Source organism: Plectropomus leopardus, chromosome 9 (assembly GCF_008729295.1).
Source record: "Plectropomus leopardus isolate mb chromosome 9, YSFRI_Pleo_2.0, whole genome shotgun sequence".
Classification (NCBI taxonomy): domain Eukaryota; kingdom Metazoa; phylum Chordata; class Actinopteri; order Perciformes; family Serranidae; genus Plectropomus; species Plectropomus leopardus.
The window spans coordinates 18251703-18264492 of NC_056471.1; the positions used below are offsets into that span (position 1 = coordinate 18251703).

General features: G+C 36.7%; 2 protein-coding genes across 2 annotated transcripts in view; both read left to right on the top strand.

The window, feature by feature from the left end:
• The window catches only part of LOC121947657 (NADH dehydrogenase [ubiquinone] iron-sulfur protein 8, mitochondrial-like), a 24863-nt gene extending 19159 nt beyond the window's left edge, over positions 1-5704 (top strand). The window contains exons 4-9 of the mRNA XM_042492734.1: positions 1785-1833; positions 1921-1980; positions 2084-2173; positions 3186-3358; positions 3892-4020; positions 5446-5704. Coding sequence (XP_042348668.1) covers positions 1785-1833; positions 1921-1980; positions 2084-2173; positions 3186-3358; positions 3892-4020; positions 5446-5577 — 633 coding nt within the window. The 3' untranslated portion in view covers positions 5578-5704. The remainder of the gene's footprint in view (positions 1-1784; positions 1834-1920; positions 1981-2083; positions 2174-3185; positions 3359-3891; positions 4021-5445) is intronic.
• Positions 5705-7374: 1670 nt separating this feature from the next.
• On the top strand, positions 7375-10895 carry ran (RAN, member RAS oncogene family). Its single transcript, XM_042492736.1, has 7 exons — positions 7375-7459; positions 8374-8431; positions 8576-8660; positions 9637-9762; positions 9879-10066; positions 10164-10334; positions 10506-10895. The coding sequence occupies exons 2-7, from the start codon at positions 8387-8389 to the stop codon at positions 10548-10550; spliced, it is 660 nt and encodes a 219-aa protein (XP_042348670.1). The 5' UTR covers positions 7375-7459; positions 8374-8386; the 3' UTR covers positions 10551-10895.
• The last annotated feature ends 1895 nt before the right edge of the window (positions 10896-12790 follow it).

Sequence of the window (12790 nt, forward strand, 5' to 3'; positions counted from 1 at the left end):
TAAGGATGCAAAGTTGAGGATCATGTAACAACCTGGATGCCAAACGTCGCAGTTATCGACACTAACGTCACACAGTTATATAGGCTTAACATTTCTACAGTCGAGTCAGCTGATCAAAATAGGCTATTTATTTCCTACAGATTGTTAATAATTGGTGTCACTTAAAGTTATGTTAAAACTCAAATTTGATTTAGTTTAAAGACATGACTGCATGGGTAACAATCTCTGAATAATCATGGATGCTCTCGAACCGTAAAAATAACTATATACTGGACTTGTTTCCATTTTTCCCATTGTGCCGGCATGCCCTGAATGTGTCACACCGCTGATGTAACAGCAGGGATTTGGGGCGCCAGATTAGAGGATGTGTTGTGTACTTGTTTGTGCCCATGAAAGTAAAACCTCCATGCTAATGCCTGGGGTGGTATGCATTTTTTTATTTTGACTAATAAAGTTTTATGAAAAAAATAAAAATACTGAAATAGAGGATGCAGGTGCCTCCCCTCCTTCCTCACCCTCCCTTGATTTCAGTGAGGAGCTTTTGTTTGGGTTGCATGAATGGAGGTTTCCAGTATTTACTGTATTGGGCAGGAGTGCCCAAAATTTTCTGAATGGGGGCCAGATTTGATAATGTGAAAATACCCAGGGGCCAGCTGCTTCCACATCATTTGGGCTATTTTTACTTTTTTTTGTTTGTTTTATCTTTCAGTGAAAATTCTTTAATGTTGACACTGCTGTAGGGTTGTGTAAGAATCTGGCGACACAAGTTGTGATACGATATATTGGGATATAATCCAATGCTCTAAGTAATTTGATACATTGTTGTTTTTTAAACTAATTTTATTCAAGACGAAACACTGATCACATACAACAGAAAATCCCTTGACAACAGAGCTCATTCAACATTTTCAATACAAATCAAAATTTTCCAGAGGGGAAAAAGCATTCATTCAAGAGAATAGCACAAAGGAAAACACAAGAGAGAGAGAGGAAAAATCTAAGTTTGAGGAAAACTGTCCTAAAGAACTCTTCACCATATGCATAAAGTTGAGTTGAAAAAGTTTACTTTTTAATGCAGTCAGAGCATTAGGATCTGTATTCATCACAGCCCCTGTAACATGCTGAGAATATGTTAGGTTGGAACAGCATATCACTGAGGACAGATTACAGCACTGCTATCAAGCAGTCAGGATATTAAACTGTATCTATTCTCATAAACATTGTATCAATAACAAACAAAAAATCTGGATATTTGAGTGCATGATATTTTCCCACGTTCCACATTCGCAGCAACTTTTTTATAAAGTTCAGTGAAAATTTAAATTAAAAAAATGAATAAATAAAAATAGCTCCCTGAGGTTTTCCAGAGTAAAATTTCCTCACATGCTGATACTTTTTTTTTGCACGTATTGCAGACTGCCTTTCCTGGTGTTGGTTGAGCGTAATACACACAGTTTTTCATAAATTAATTTTATTGGCAATCATTAAAATGAAACGCTGATACAGATAATTGGCAAAATGCTAATCTGGCGACCCCAACCTGAACATGTAATCGGAGTGAAACAGGGGTTCTTGATGTATTGAACGTCCACAGTTACTGAAGTATTTTAAGTAGTAAGTAAGTAAGTAGTATTGTCAAGCAAACATATTTTTTCATTGAAATGTAACAGAGAAACATAACAAGTTCCAATTGTCTCAAATTACCTGACTTCCTCCTTTATTTTTTAGTTCACTCCGATAGTTTAAACTAATTCAATATGCTTTGCACTGTTTTCTCTGCGCAGATGTCTACTACACTGAGTCTGCGTCTTCTCCACTGCTACTCAAAGCCAGGTACTACTGAAGCAGGTGTTATTGTAACAGTATTATCTGTAAGCACAACAGGAGAGCTCATATCATCACATTTCTGTGTATCTTCAGGCACATTTGGTCCTGGTGTCATTCGCCCATTCAGCCTCAGTGTGCAGCGAGAGGGCTACAGTAAGTGCTGCTACTAACCAAGAGCTACTCATTTATGGCAATTGAGCACATGTGTTTGACATGATCCAAACATTCACTCCTCTTTCCCTCCGTGCTCTTGTAGAGTATGTAAATGCGCAGGAAGTGCCAACAGACCTGAAGTCCATCACCGACCGGGCGGCCACAACCCTTCTCTGGACCGAACTCTTTAGAGGTCACATATACAGTGGTTGTTATGCAGATAACTTATGTCGTGTATAGGGTTAAAGGCCTAGTGTTATTTTACATTTTTCTTGAACCAACAACTTTTATTTTCCACTAAGATGTATTGTCTGTGTAGTCAAAGCCTGATAAAGCTAATAGATCTCCAAAAATTATTCAAAATACTAATGAGTCAAACCATGACATGTTCCATCCCACATACACCAGCCTTCTTTGCTATAAATACTCACTAGCACACCAATCATATATTAATTTGTTGCTGAAAATAGTCTTTTTAGTTTATTTAACTTTGACATAAAATCACACACAATCACAAAATGTCAAGGATGGCACAGTAAAGTCAAAGCCTCATAGTATTTACATTGTAGTTCTTGATAAAGAGGAAATACAGTGTGTAATACATCTTGTAAAAAGTCTTAAAAAGTCTATTTTTTATGAATATTGGGCCTTGAAAGTCATTAAATACTCTTAAATTTGAATTTGTGAGGTCTTAATTACCACAAACATTTTATTTTTATTGTATTTACCCATCTTTTAATTTAATTTTGTCAATATGAGTCAAGCTCTTCTGCATGCAAGTCCACATTTGTGATGTTATAAATCTTAAAACCCATCACTGAACCTAATAGTCATTTTCTTTATGTTTTGCACTTACCTGTAGGATAACCGACCTCACTTTAATAAACATATTCCTACATAAAACCTATCTCTGCATGGGACTATGTGTACACTACATACGTTTATATTTACCTGCAGTGCTTGAATAAGAAAAACAATGATTTGTCTAACTTAATTAAAGTCCACATAAAATTAAGTATTTGCACTTATTATAAGAAACTTTAAAAAAACAAAGCTGTGAATTATATATGACTGAATGAGGTCAGAAATGGAAGTCTGTATGTACCAAGAGACAAACTAATGCATTGGTGGTTTCGGTCCTTTTTATTAATGAAAAATAGAATAATGAAGTGAGTCATTTATCTCTTTTTAACACCTTCCTCCAGGTTTGGCAATGACCATGAGTTACCTGTTTCGTGAACCTGCCACCATCAACTATCCATTTGAGAAGGGCCCTCTGTCACCCCGCTTCCGTGGAGAGCACGCGCTCCGCCGCTATCCCAATGGAGAAGAGCGCTGCATCGCCTGTAAGCTGTGTGAGGCCATCTGCCCCGCTCAGGTGAACACTTTTAGGAACTATCATACATTATCAGCTGTTCTTCGGTGTACTCTCATATATCTTATACTCTCATCATTTTTGTCTTCACTTTCTATTAGTGGATGTGTATTCTCAGCTGTCCTCACTATAGGATGACCTTGTTTACTTTGAAGTGTCCTGCAGTTTTTTTAGGCAGCAGGGATGCTAGGAGGTATTAAAATTTAGCAAATAGCATGTTAAACCAATCTGTGCCTCTCAATACATCTGGGTATTTTTGGGGTGAAAAATGCACAGAAGTTAAGAAAATCGTCTTAAGTGTGTCTCCAAATTAATTTTTCTAATATTTGAACGCTACACACTTTTGTAATTATACCTACAGTACATTCTTTATGTTATTCTGATTTCATTTCTACAGACTAGTATTTTTATCTGTCTGTACTCAGTTAATCTTATAAGACCTGCTGCATAGACTGTGATTAAGTCGATGCTGAAATATGTGTCTGTCTCGTCTGACTTTAGTTTTGTCTCTTCCCTTTCCTCCCTGTGGAACTCAGGCTATTACCATCGAAGCTGAGACACGGGCTGATGGCAGCCGGAGAACTACACGCTACGACATTGATATGACAAAATGCATCTACTGTGGCTTTTGCCAGGAAGCCTGTCCTGTTGATGCTATTGTTGAGGTAAGAATGATCTTGTCCTGTGAACTGAATATTAGATTTTATGGAGCTGAAGCAAAGTGGCTGTTTGCACTGGCAGAACTGTATTTCTGCTACTTGAAATATATATTTAAAGAAGTGTTTCACTGCTGGGAAGATGCTTCTTTGTTGTTGTTGTTTCGTAAAACAGGGCTGTCTGTGCAGTAGAAAGATGCAAAAAGTTTTGAAATTGGTGCTTTCGCGATCAGAGAAAACAGGGAAAATGGCTGTGGTATTCACTATTGCTCAAGAGGTAGAAAGCCTAAAACCACCAGAACATAATGTTTGGCATGGAACCGGTAAATGCTCTCGCAGGTAGGTGTTGTAATGCAAGTTTTTTGTGCGATAAAAATTTGGCACCAAATTTGTATCACAGTTAAACAGTAAGTTGAACTGTATTTCTGCTTGATCTAATTTTTGAGCATTTCTTTTTACAACACAAGGAACAGTTTTGCACCACTTCCTGTTCATAAATTCTCATATTACAGCTAAACAGTGCACTAAAATATGTTTCTGAAGACATTTTAGGAAATAGGCAATACAGAAACTGAATCTTGGTTCATATTTGACCAGCACTGCCTAGTTTTACTGTTTGATCTGAGTTTGAGAGATCCGCTTCTATATCAATCAATAAGTCAGTCAAATTTTATTTATACAGCACCATTCAAACAAACCAAATGCAATTCAAAGTGCTTTATAGTTTGATTGAAGAAACAACAAACATGAACAAAAACAACATATAAAAAAAGCAAAAATAGATCTTAAAAATGGATTGAAAAATAAAAAAGACTAAGTATAAACCATAAAATAGTGACACTATATAGAAGCCAAACAAAAAAGGTAAGTTTTTAGTTTACGTTTAAAAGTATCAATAATATACTCTTTGTGTCTGTGATTGGCAAATGAGCAGGGAGAGCTGGGTGCTAGTAAAATAGCGGTAAGTTAGTAGTTGTCATTTACACACACTACTCACATTGTTCACACTGTTGCTACTCACATTGTTATGATGCATAGCTGGTTGAAAATCAACAAGGTATCCCTTCATTAAAAAGGAAGAGGTTTGTGCAAGGGAATCTTTGGGCAAATAAAATCAGTTTCACATTTGCATGCCCAGTATTTATTTCCTTTGCATACCAACACTAACAGAAAGTATACGACACTGTGGGCTTCAGTGTGCTTCAAACAATGTGCTTCTCAGATCATGACATTCAACAACATCTGACTTCCTTTCCGACCCACAAAGGGGAGGATTATTTATTTAATGTGGGGTATTATGCACTCAACCCACCTTCAGACAATATATGTAGAACATGAAACTGTATACCATCTGTATACAGTTATGCTTCATCATATGCACTAAACCACCTATAGATGTTTAATGTGTATTTTTTCCCTTGATTCCTCCCTCAGGGTCCAAACTTTGAATTTTCCACAGAGACCCATGAGGAGCTGCTCTACAACAAAGAGAAGCTTCTCAACAATGGAGACCTATGGGAGGCTGAGATAGCAGCCAACATAAAGGCAGACTACTTGTACAGATAAATCTGTACACAGCCAGCAAAGATGTGTCATACACGCAAATGATATAATCCTCCTTTGCATTAAAGATAATATTTTTAGCTTTAAATATATTCCAGTGAGTTACAAATGAGTAACGAAGCCTTGCAGCCTCAGAGATGTTGTTGTCAGGATAGAGAAAAAACATAAACACGCACAAATGTAATCATCCGTTCTGTGTTGTAACGATGGATGTTATTTATGTTTATTTTATAGCCTGTAACCACTATAGTCTATGCAAAGTCTGTGATGCAAAGTTTCCTGCTGCACTTAATAAAGCTCATCTTACTTGATTAAATTAAGACATTTCTGAAAAGAAGAATTTCTGAAAGAGTGTATTTATGTAATTTTGCTGAAGATACTGAAATAAATCCTGTTTTAAAACGCTAACCATTCATTCACCTGTCGCATTAAAGCTGGTGCTGAAACAATGAGTAGACTTATTGAGTAGTTGATTTAGTTAAGTCATTTATCAAGCAAAAATGCAAAATAATCTTTGGATCCAGCTGTAAAAATGTGGGCATTTTTGGCTTTTATCAGTTTTATATAATAATAATAATAATAATAATAATAATAATAATAATAATAATAATAATAATAATAATAATAATAATAATAATAATAATAAAACCTTTATTTATACAGCACCTTAGTTTACAAAGTGCTTTGACAAAGCAAAGCAAAGGCAAAATACTGAGGGGCAATATAACAAGAGAAGCCACATAGTAATGCCAAAATTTAGGACAGCTAAAAAATAAGGTAAAACTTAACAAGAAATAAGATGCAAAAACAAATCAGAAAAAAAGACGGATGATGATGAGAAATAGAGATAAGACATTCCAGTATGTTTGCACCACCCCTTCCTCTCTCATAAATAAGATACAGTCCCTAAGTTAACGTGATAAGAACTAACAGTGGCATTTTCCTTTAGTTTGTCATATGTATAAATCAAACAGTATGGTGTGAAACTATACTTTATTATCTCTGATGTTAGGTGTACAGGGGTTAGATTTCAGCATGTTTTCTAGACTTAAGGGTCTTTTTAAGACTATAAACAGTGGTGAATGTAACTAAGTACATTTACTCAAGTACTATACTTAAGTATAGTATTTAAGAAACCTGTACTTGAGTATTTTATTTTTATGTGACTTTATACTTTTACACCACTACTTTTTAGAGGGAAATATTGTTCTTGTCAATTCACTTCATTTAGATTCAGATTAAAAATTGTGCATAAAAAACACAAGAAGAGTTTAGAGAATATGTTTGCTCTAAATTGAATTAACAAACAGTACACACAAGCACAGCTGCAGCAATTAGCTGATTAATCATCAGTTGATTAATTTAATAAGTAATTTTTAAATGTTTTTTTTCCAATTTTGGTGTGTATGTGTGTGTTGTTATTTTAAATAATCTCAAGTTTATTTATAATTTTGGATGCTTTTTCGATTTTTATAAAAAAAAAATTCTTTCTTTCGTTTTTTCATAATTTGAGTGTTTGAGTTTTTTTGGGTGTTTTCTTTTCAAAAATATTTTTCTTTATTAGATACATCTACTTTTCATACCTAAAGTACATCTATCTGATTATACTTATTTGCTTTTACTACTGTGTTTGAATGCAGAAATTTTACTTGTAACAGAGCATTTTCACAGGGTGGTATTGGAGGATCTGAATACTTCTTCCACCTCTGACTCTGGAAGACATGCTGAATCATGATCCGTGAATACCATGGTGCATTTATTGAACTCAAATGCGTTTTTACCGCTGCGGTGATCACGTGATATGGGCGGAAACTGACTCATAGTCCACGCTGAATCTCCCGCGAACGCAGCCATTTACCTCTTTTCTCTCTTTGCAGTGACACCGGTGAGTCTCTATATGCTTCTCTCACAGCGGGCCAGCCTATATTTCAACTTTGTGTTTATCAGGAAAGTCAGTTTAAACAAGGGGAAACTTAAAGGTACGATTTGTGTCCATGCGGCGTTGCGGGTGTAACCATGTTAGGCTGGGGGAACTACATTGCGCCATTGATTTTCTTGCGCTAACGTTAGCCGTTAGCTCAGTGAAAAGAATGGCTTCCATGCTGCGCTAGCTAACAGGTTAGCAGGCAGAGCTATCCCTCATTTCACTGCTTTGTTCTTGAGACCCGCTAATATTTCTCCAATTAGATGTTTTCGCCTCTGTTGACCAAAACAAACTTGGATACCAGCTCGACGTGTGAAGTTTTTGTTCAAGTTGTTAGCCGGCTGCTACATGGAACATATTAGCTGCTCCGACAACGATTGTTCCAGTCGAACAAGAAAAAGTGCGGTCGCGCGACGTGTGGCGCACTCAAACTAGCGTTACTAGCCTGTTAGCTAGCTTGCAACCGCCTGCGTTGAAATCCTGTTACAGACGCTAGTTTATCATAGTTTGACTCAAATTCACTGTGCTGCGTTATTTGTTTTTTTTTCGTATTTGTCCAAACAGACACTGTGATTTGAAGTTATACAGACTTTTACATAACGTAACGTTGGCTACACGTTAACGTGTCGGAACGTTAGCTTGTATGGAAAACGCTAGAATTGGTTATCGCTAGGTAACAGACAGTGCAGCAAAACTGTTTACCAAACTGCGTCAAAATAAACAGTTAACAGTGACCGTAGCCCCGTAACTTTGGTTATTTAATGCCAGATAAGGTAATCGCTAACACCGCTGTCTTATTGCTGATTGTCTAAGTTAGCAGTCAGGATGATGACGGAGAGCGTGCTAACCATCCCGCCTTGTTTTGTTTAACTTAGAAAAATCGCAACCATGGCGGACTCAATGGCACAGTGTATACCGGTGGCGGTGTTCAAGGTAAGTGTGTTATATGTAATGTCACCTAAATGCTATAGTATGTGTTGCGCAGAGTATTATACTTTGGGTAGCTAGCTGTGCTAACGTTTAATGTGACGAACCAGTACCAACCAGTCTGAACTAACTGCTGTCTCCTGCTTACAGTTGGTCTTAGTAGGGGATGGAGGCACCGGGAAAACGACTTTTGTGAAGAGGCACATCACAGGAGAGTTTGAGAAGAAATATGTCGGTGAGTAACTGTTGCCTCCATGTTACAAAGTGAATGACAAAAAAGAAAAAAAAATACTTAGAAACGTTGTACTGACTTAAAATCCCAACCATTATGCTTCATCATATGCACTAAACCATAAGGTTAAGTTAATCATCAATTAGATGGGCCAGATTAAACGTGAGCTGTGGGCTCCTATTCAGTCCCCCTGCTTTCTGATCTGTCAGTAGTGGTGTGCATTTTAGCTCATAAATAATACATTTCATCAGAGATTTGCCAAACTAGGTCTGAGAGCATTTCAAACATTGTCCCCATTACACATTTTGTCCACCAGAGAGCACTGCCAAGTCTGCTTTTCAATAGAGAAAAATAAGACATCCACAACTTGTTTGGTTACAGTGTTATGGTGGTAAATCATTGTTCTTGTTGCTTATAAATGTCTATAAAATTCTATAAGATCACTGCTTACAGTTTGATTCTCCAGTGGTTCTCAACCAGTGGTCTGGAGACCACAAAGGGTCCTTAAGTGAGTAATGAGGGATCCCCAGGAAAAAGGGCAGTTGCTTTAGAATAAAATCTATATTGTCATTGCATAAAACAGTGTAACAGTAGAGCATCTCCCTGAGTGTGGAGTATAGGTTTAAAAAAAAAAAAAAAACTAAGGTGCTAAAATAGATATCAAAAAATATTTAACACATACAGACATAATTGTTTTCTCTACTTAATTCATGATCAAAGTAAGCCCCATTTTGAGTAAGAGTGACTATTCTGATCAGAGGTTTTACTTCCTCCACATTTGCTCCAATGTAGATAAGATCTAATTCAGAAAGGCAATATAGAGAGCTGTGCAATTTCAACAAAAAATGCGATTTTAATTCTGCAAGTACTAATTAATGTTAATTATTCTCATTTGTTTGCAAATACAAAACAAAGCAAAACAAAAAAATAGTTTGATCATATTTTCCACCCTTCATATATTCTGTCTTTGTTATTCTAGCTACTCTGGGAGTAGAGGTGCACCCGCTGATGTTCCACACCAATAGAGGAATGATCAAGTACAATGTGTGGGACACAGCTGGTCAGGAGAAGTTTGGAGGCCTGAGAGACGGATACTATATTCAAGGTGCTCTTCACAAACCTTTTTATGCCGTTCAAGTTATCAAACCATGATCAAGTCTGCACAGTCTCTATAGATTTGAAGTGAATGGTGTGTTAAGCGTTTCCTGCTCCCCTCCACAGCTCAGTGTGCTATCATCATGTTTGACGTCACCTCTCGAGTCACCTATAAGAACGTGCCCAACTGGCATCGTGACCTAGTGCGTGTCTGTGAGAACATTCCCATCGTCCTTTGTGGCAACAAGGTGGACATCAAAGACAGGAAAGTCAAAGCCAAGAGCATTGTGTTTCACCGCAAGAAGAACCTACAGGTAATAACTGTGCTCACAAAATGATTGTCTTAGTGTTCGTCCTGTGCGTTATATGGAGCGTGGTCTGAACTGTCGTTTTGAAATGCTCTGTCCCCAGTACTACGACATTTCTGCCAAGAGTAACTACAACTTTGAGAAACCTTTCCTGTGGCTAGCAAGAAAGTTGATCGGCGATCCCAACCTGGAGTTTGTGGCAATGCCTGCCCTCGCTCCCCCAGAGGTCCAAATGGACCCGTCCCTCGCTGCAAAGTATGAAGAAGAGCTTCAAGTGAGTATAACCATACAGGTGCAATGTCTTGATTAGGTGACTGTAGTTTATTTTAAGCTAGCAGCTTCTTTACCCGAGCTGTATATTTAAAAAAAAAAAAGTAAAATTCAGCAGGGCACTGATTTACACTGGGACTCTAAAGATGTATCTGTTCTCTCTCCGACTGTCCAGGTTGCATCACAAACAGCACTCCCAGATGAAGAAGATGACCTCTAACCTGTTACCTGAATTTTCCCCTCTCTCTCTCACCCCCAGACGTGGACAGGAAGTTGTCGGAGTTTTGCCCCCCTCCCTTTACTGTAAAAATCCCTTTTCAGATTTTTTATTTTTGAATTTTTTTGTTTGTTTTAAAACTAAGAAAAAAAACTTGGTGAAAAAGTTGTGGTTCTAATTTCACTGTATAAGACACACCCGCCCTAGTGTTGTCGTTGGCATGGCAACATGCTACTCTTCATCATCGAGCACCCTCCACTGCACTTGCCCAGCTCACATAATGCTGTTGTACGGTGTACTGGAAACACTAAGGGGAGTAAACTTTGAATAAAAACATTCTCAATATAACATGTCTGCTTGTTGATTTCCTTCAACAGCAGTGATCCCAGAGTCATAGGGACACTTTAAAGTTTCAAGAGACCTTTTCATGAATGACACTTGATGTCTCATGGTAGGAAACAGATGGGCATTAAGAATAAACTTACTGATGACTGTTGTATTAAAGTGACCTGGTAAGCTGAAATGGAGGCAGTGAACTGGATTTGATCAATCAGAACTATTAAGATATTTACAATTGTGATTTTCCTCTGGTGACATGTCAAATGTCTTGTGAAAAGGTCTATTGCCATGCAGTTGTCCTTAATTGCAACATTGTGTAAAATGTGGAAAAATCTAATTATAATCTCGCATTATTAGTGATATACATGTATAAAAATAGTAGAGATAATCCCTAATTGTATAAAAATGTGAAGTAAATATATCGCTCAAGTCTAGTCAACATTGTATTTGGTCTATGCATGATATTTCAAAACCTGGGCAAACTGCATCAAAACTATCTGGATGAACAATGAGCTCTATAATGGCCGCAATTTTGTTCAACTTACCCTTTAACAAAAGTCAGTGATCGCATGATCCACTGGCATTCAGGTGAGAAAATTACATGCACTGTAAGAGTTAAGGCTGTAGCACAAACTTCACAAGGCCGGCAGGACTTACCCAGGGTCCCAAAATGTCTTGTGGACACAGTATCAACAGCATGTCATGCAGTATGTCACATTTGTAGCCCTATCCTCTCACGAGTTACGCAAGTAATGCCTGTTCCTGGAAAAAAATTATTCATCCAACCAGTATCAAAAATAACCTGGGCACAGGTAGTATTTCAGTGTATTGGATGTGTGTAATCTGCTGTGTGTCACTGTATTTGGGTGGAGATTGGTGAAGACAGTATGTACACTACCATAGAAGTGACAGTGTCTTCATCCTGCTTTACACAGCAGTGGCCACCAGGTGTCAGTCACGCTCTTTCGTGCACAGTGGACGATTTTAACAGGGTTACGTAATCGTTTTACGCTGCACGTTTATTGTACTGTGACGTATGCCTTCTATCCGGCCGTTAACATAGGATCATGCACTGTATATAATGCTATACAGTATAATAATAAGTATACAGTACAATAATACAGATGTATTTACAATAATGATTATTATTATTAATATTCGGGGGAGCGTATGCATTGCATGCATTGACAAAATGTCACTATGCCAAAATGGTATTTTCATCTGTTTTACTGGCCTGGTTGATGTTAAAGTTCCTTAAAGCAGTGAAGCAGTTATATATATATATTTGATTTTTTCCTGTGTCGATATATATATATATATATAGTATCATGTTTAACTGACATAATGATATTTAAACAAAATTTTAAAAAGTACAAGACAATAACTTAATAACTATAGTTATTAGTCAACAAGCAATATTGCTTTACTGTTCTTTAACTGTTGTATGTGTAGCACAGTTTTAGCTCATTTGTATTTGTGTATGTAGTCTTTTCCATGTAAAATAAAGGGGTTCAAAATAAATGTGTCTCTTCTTTCTAAATGAATAACAAAACCAGTCAACATCTTGAAAATATTCTAAGCCCAAATCAAAACAATTGTATACACTGGCATTCATTAAATAAATAAACAAATAAATAAGGTTTATTTATGAAGCACTTATCAAAGCCAACATTACAAAATACTTCACACTTAAAACACAAAAAACACACACAGGGAAAAAAGTAAAAAAACAACACAAAATAAAAATATCGACACAGGAAAAAATCAAAAGGCAAAAAAATACAACCCAAAAGGAACATTTAAAAACACTGGTTGAATTTAAAATCAAAACAGAACAGGGCAAGACTTAAGTGCAATTTAATGTACAGTATAATAATAGCCTCAATAATCTTTTAAAGAGAAAT

Bases quoted from the DNA above. Each gene is read 5' to 3' on its own strand.
- ran (XM_042492736.1), top strand. From the start codon at position 8,387: ATGGCGGACTCAATGGCACAGTGTATACCGGTGGCGGTGTTCAAG. The intron at 8,661-9,636 runs GTGAGTAACTGT...TTGTTATTCTAG, and splicing joins GTTTGAGAAGAAATATGTCG to CTACTCTGGGAGTAGAGGTG. The intron at 10,067-10,163 runs GTAATAACTGTG...CTCTGTCCCCAG, and splicing joins ACCGCAAGAAGAACCTACAG to TACTACGACATTTCTGCCAA.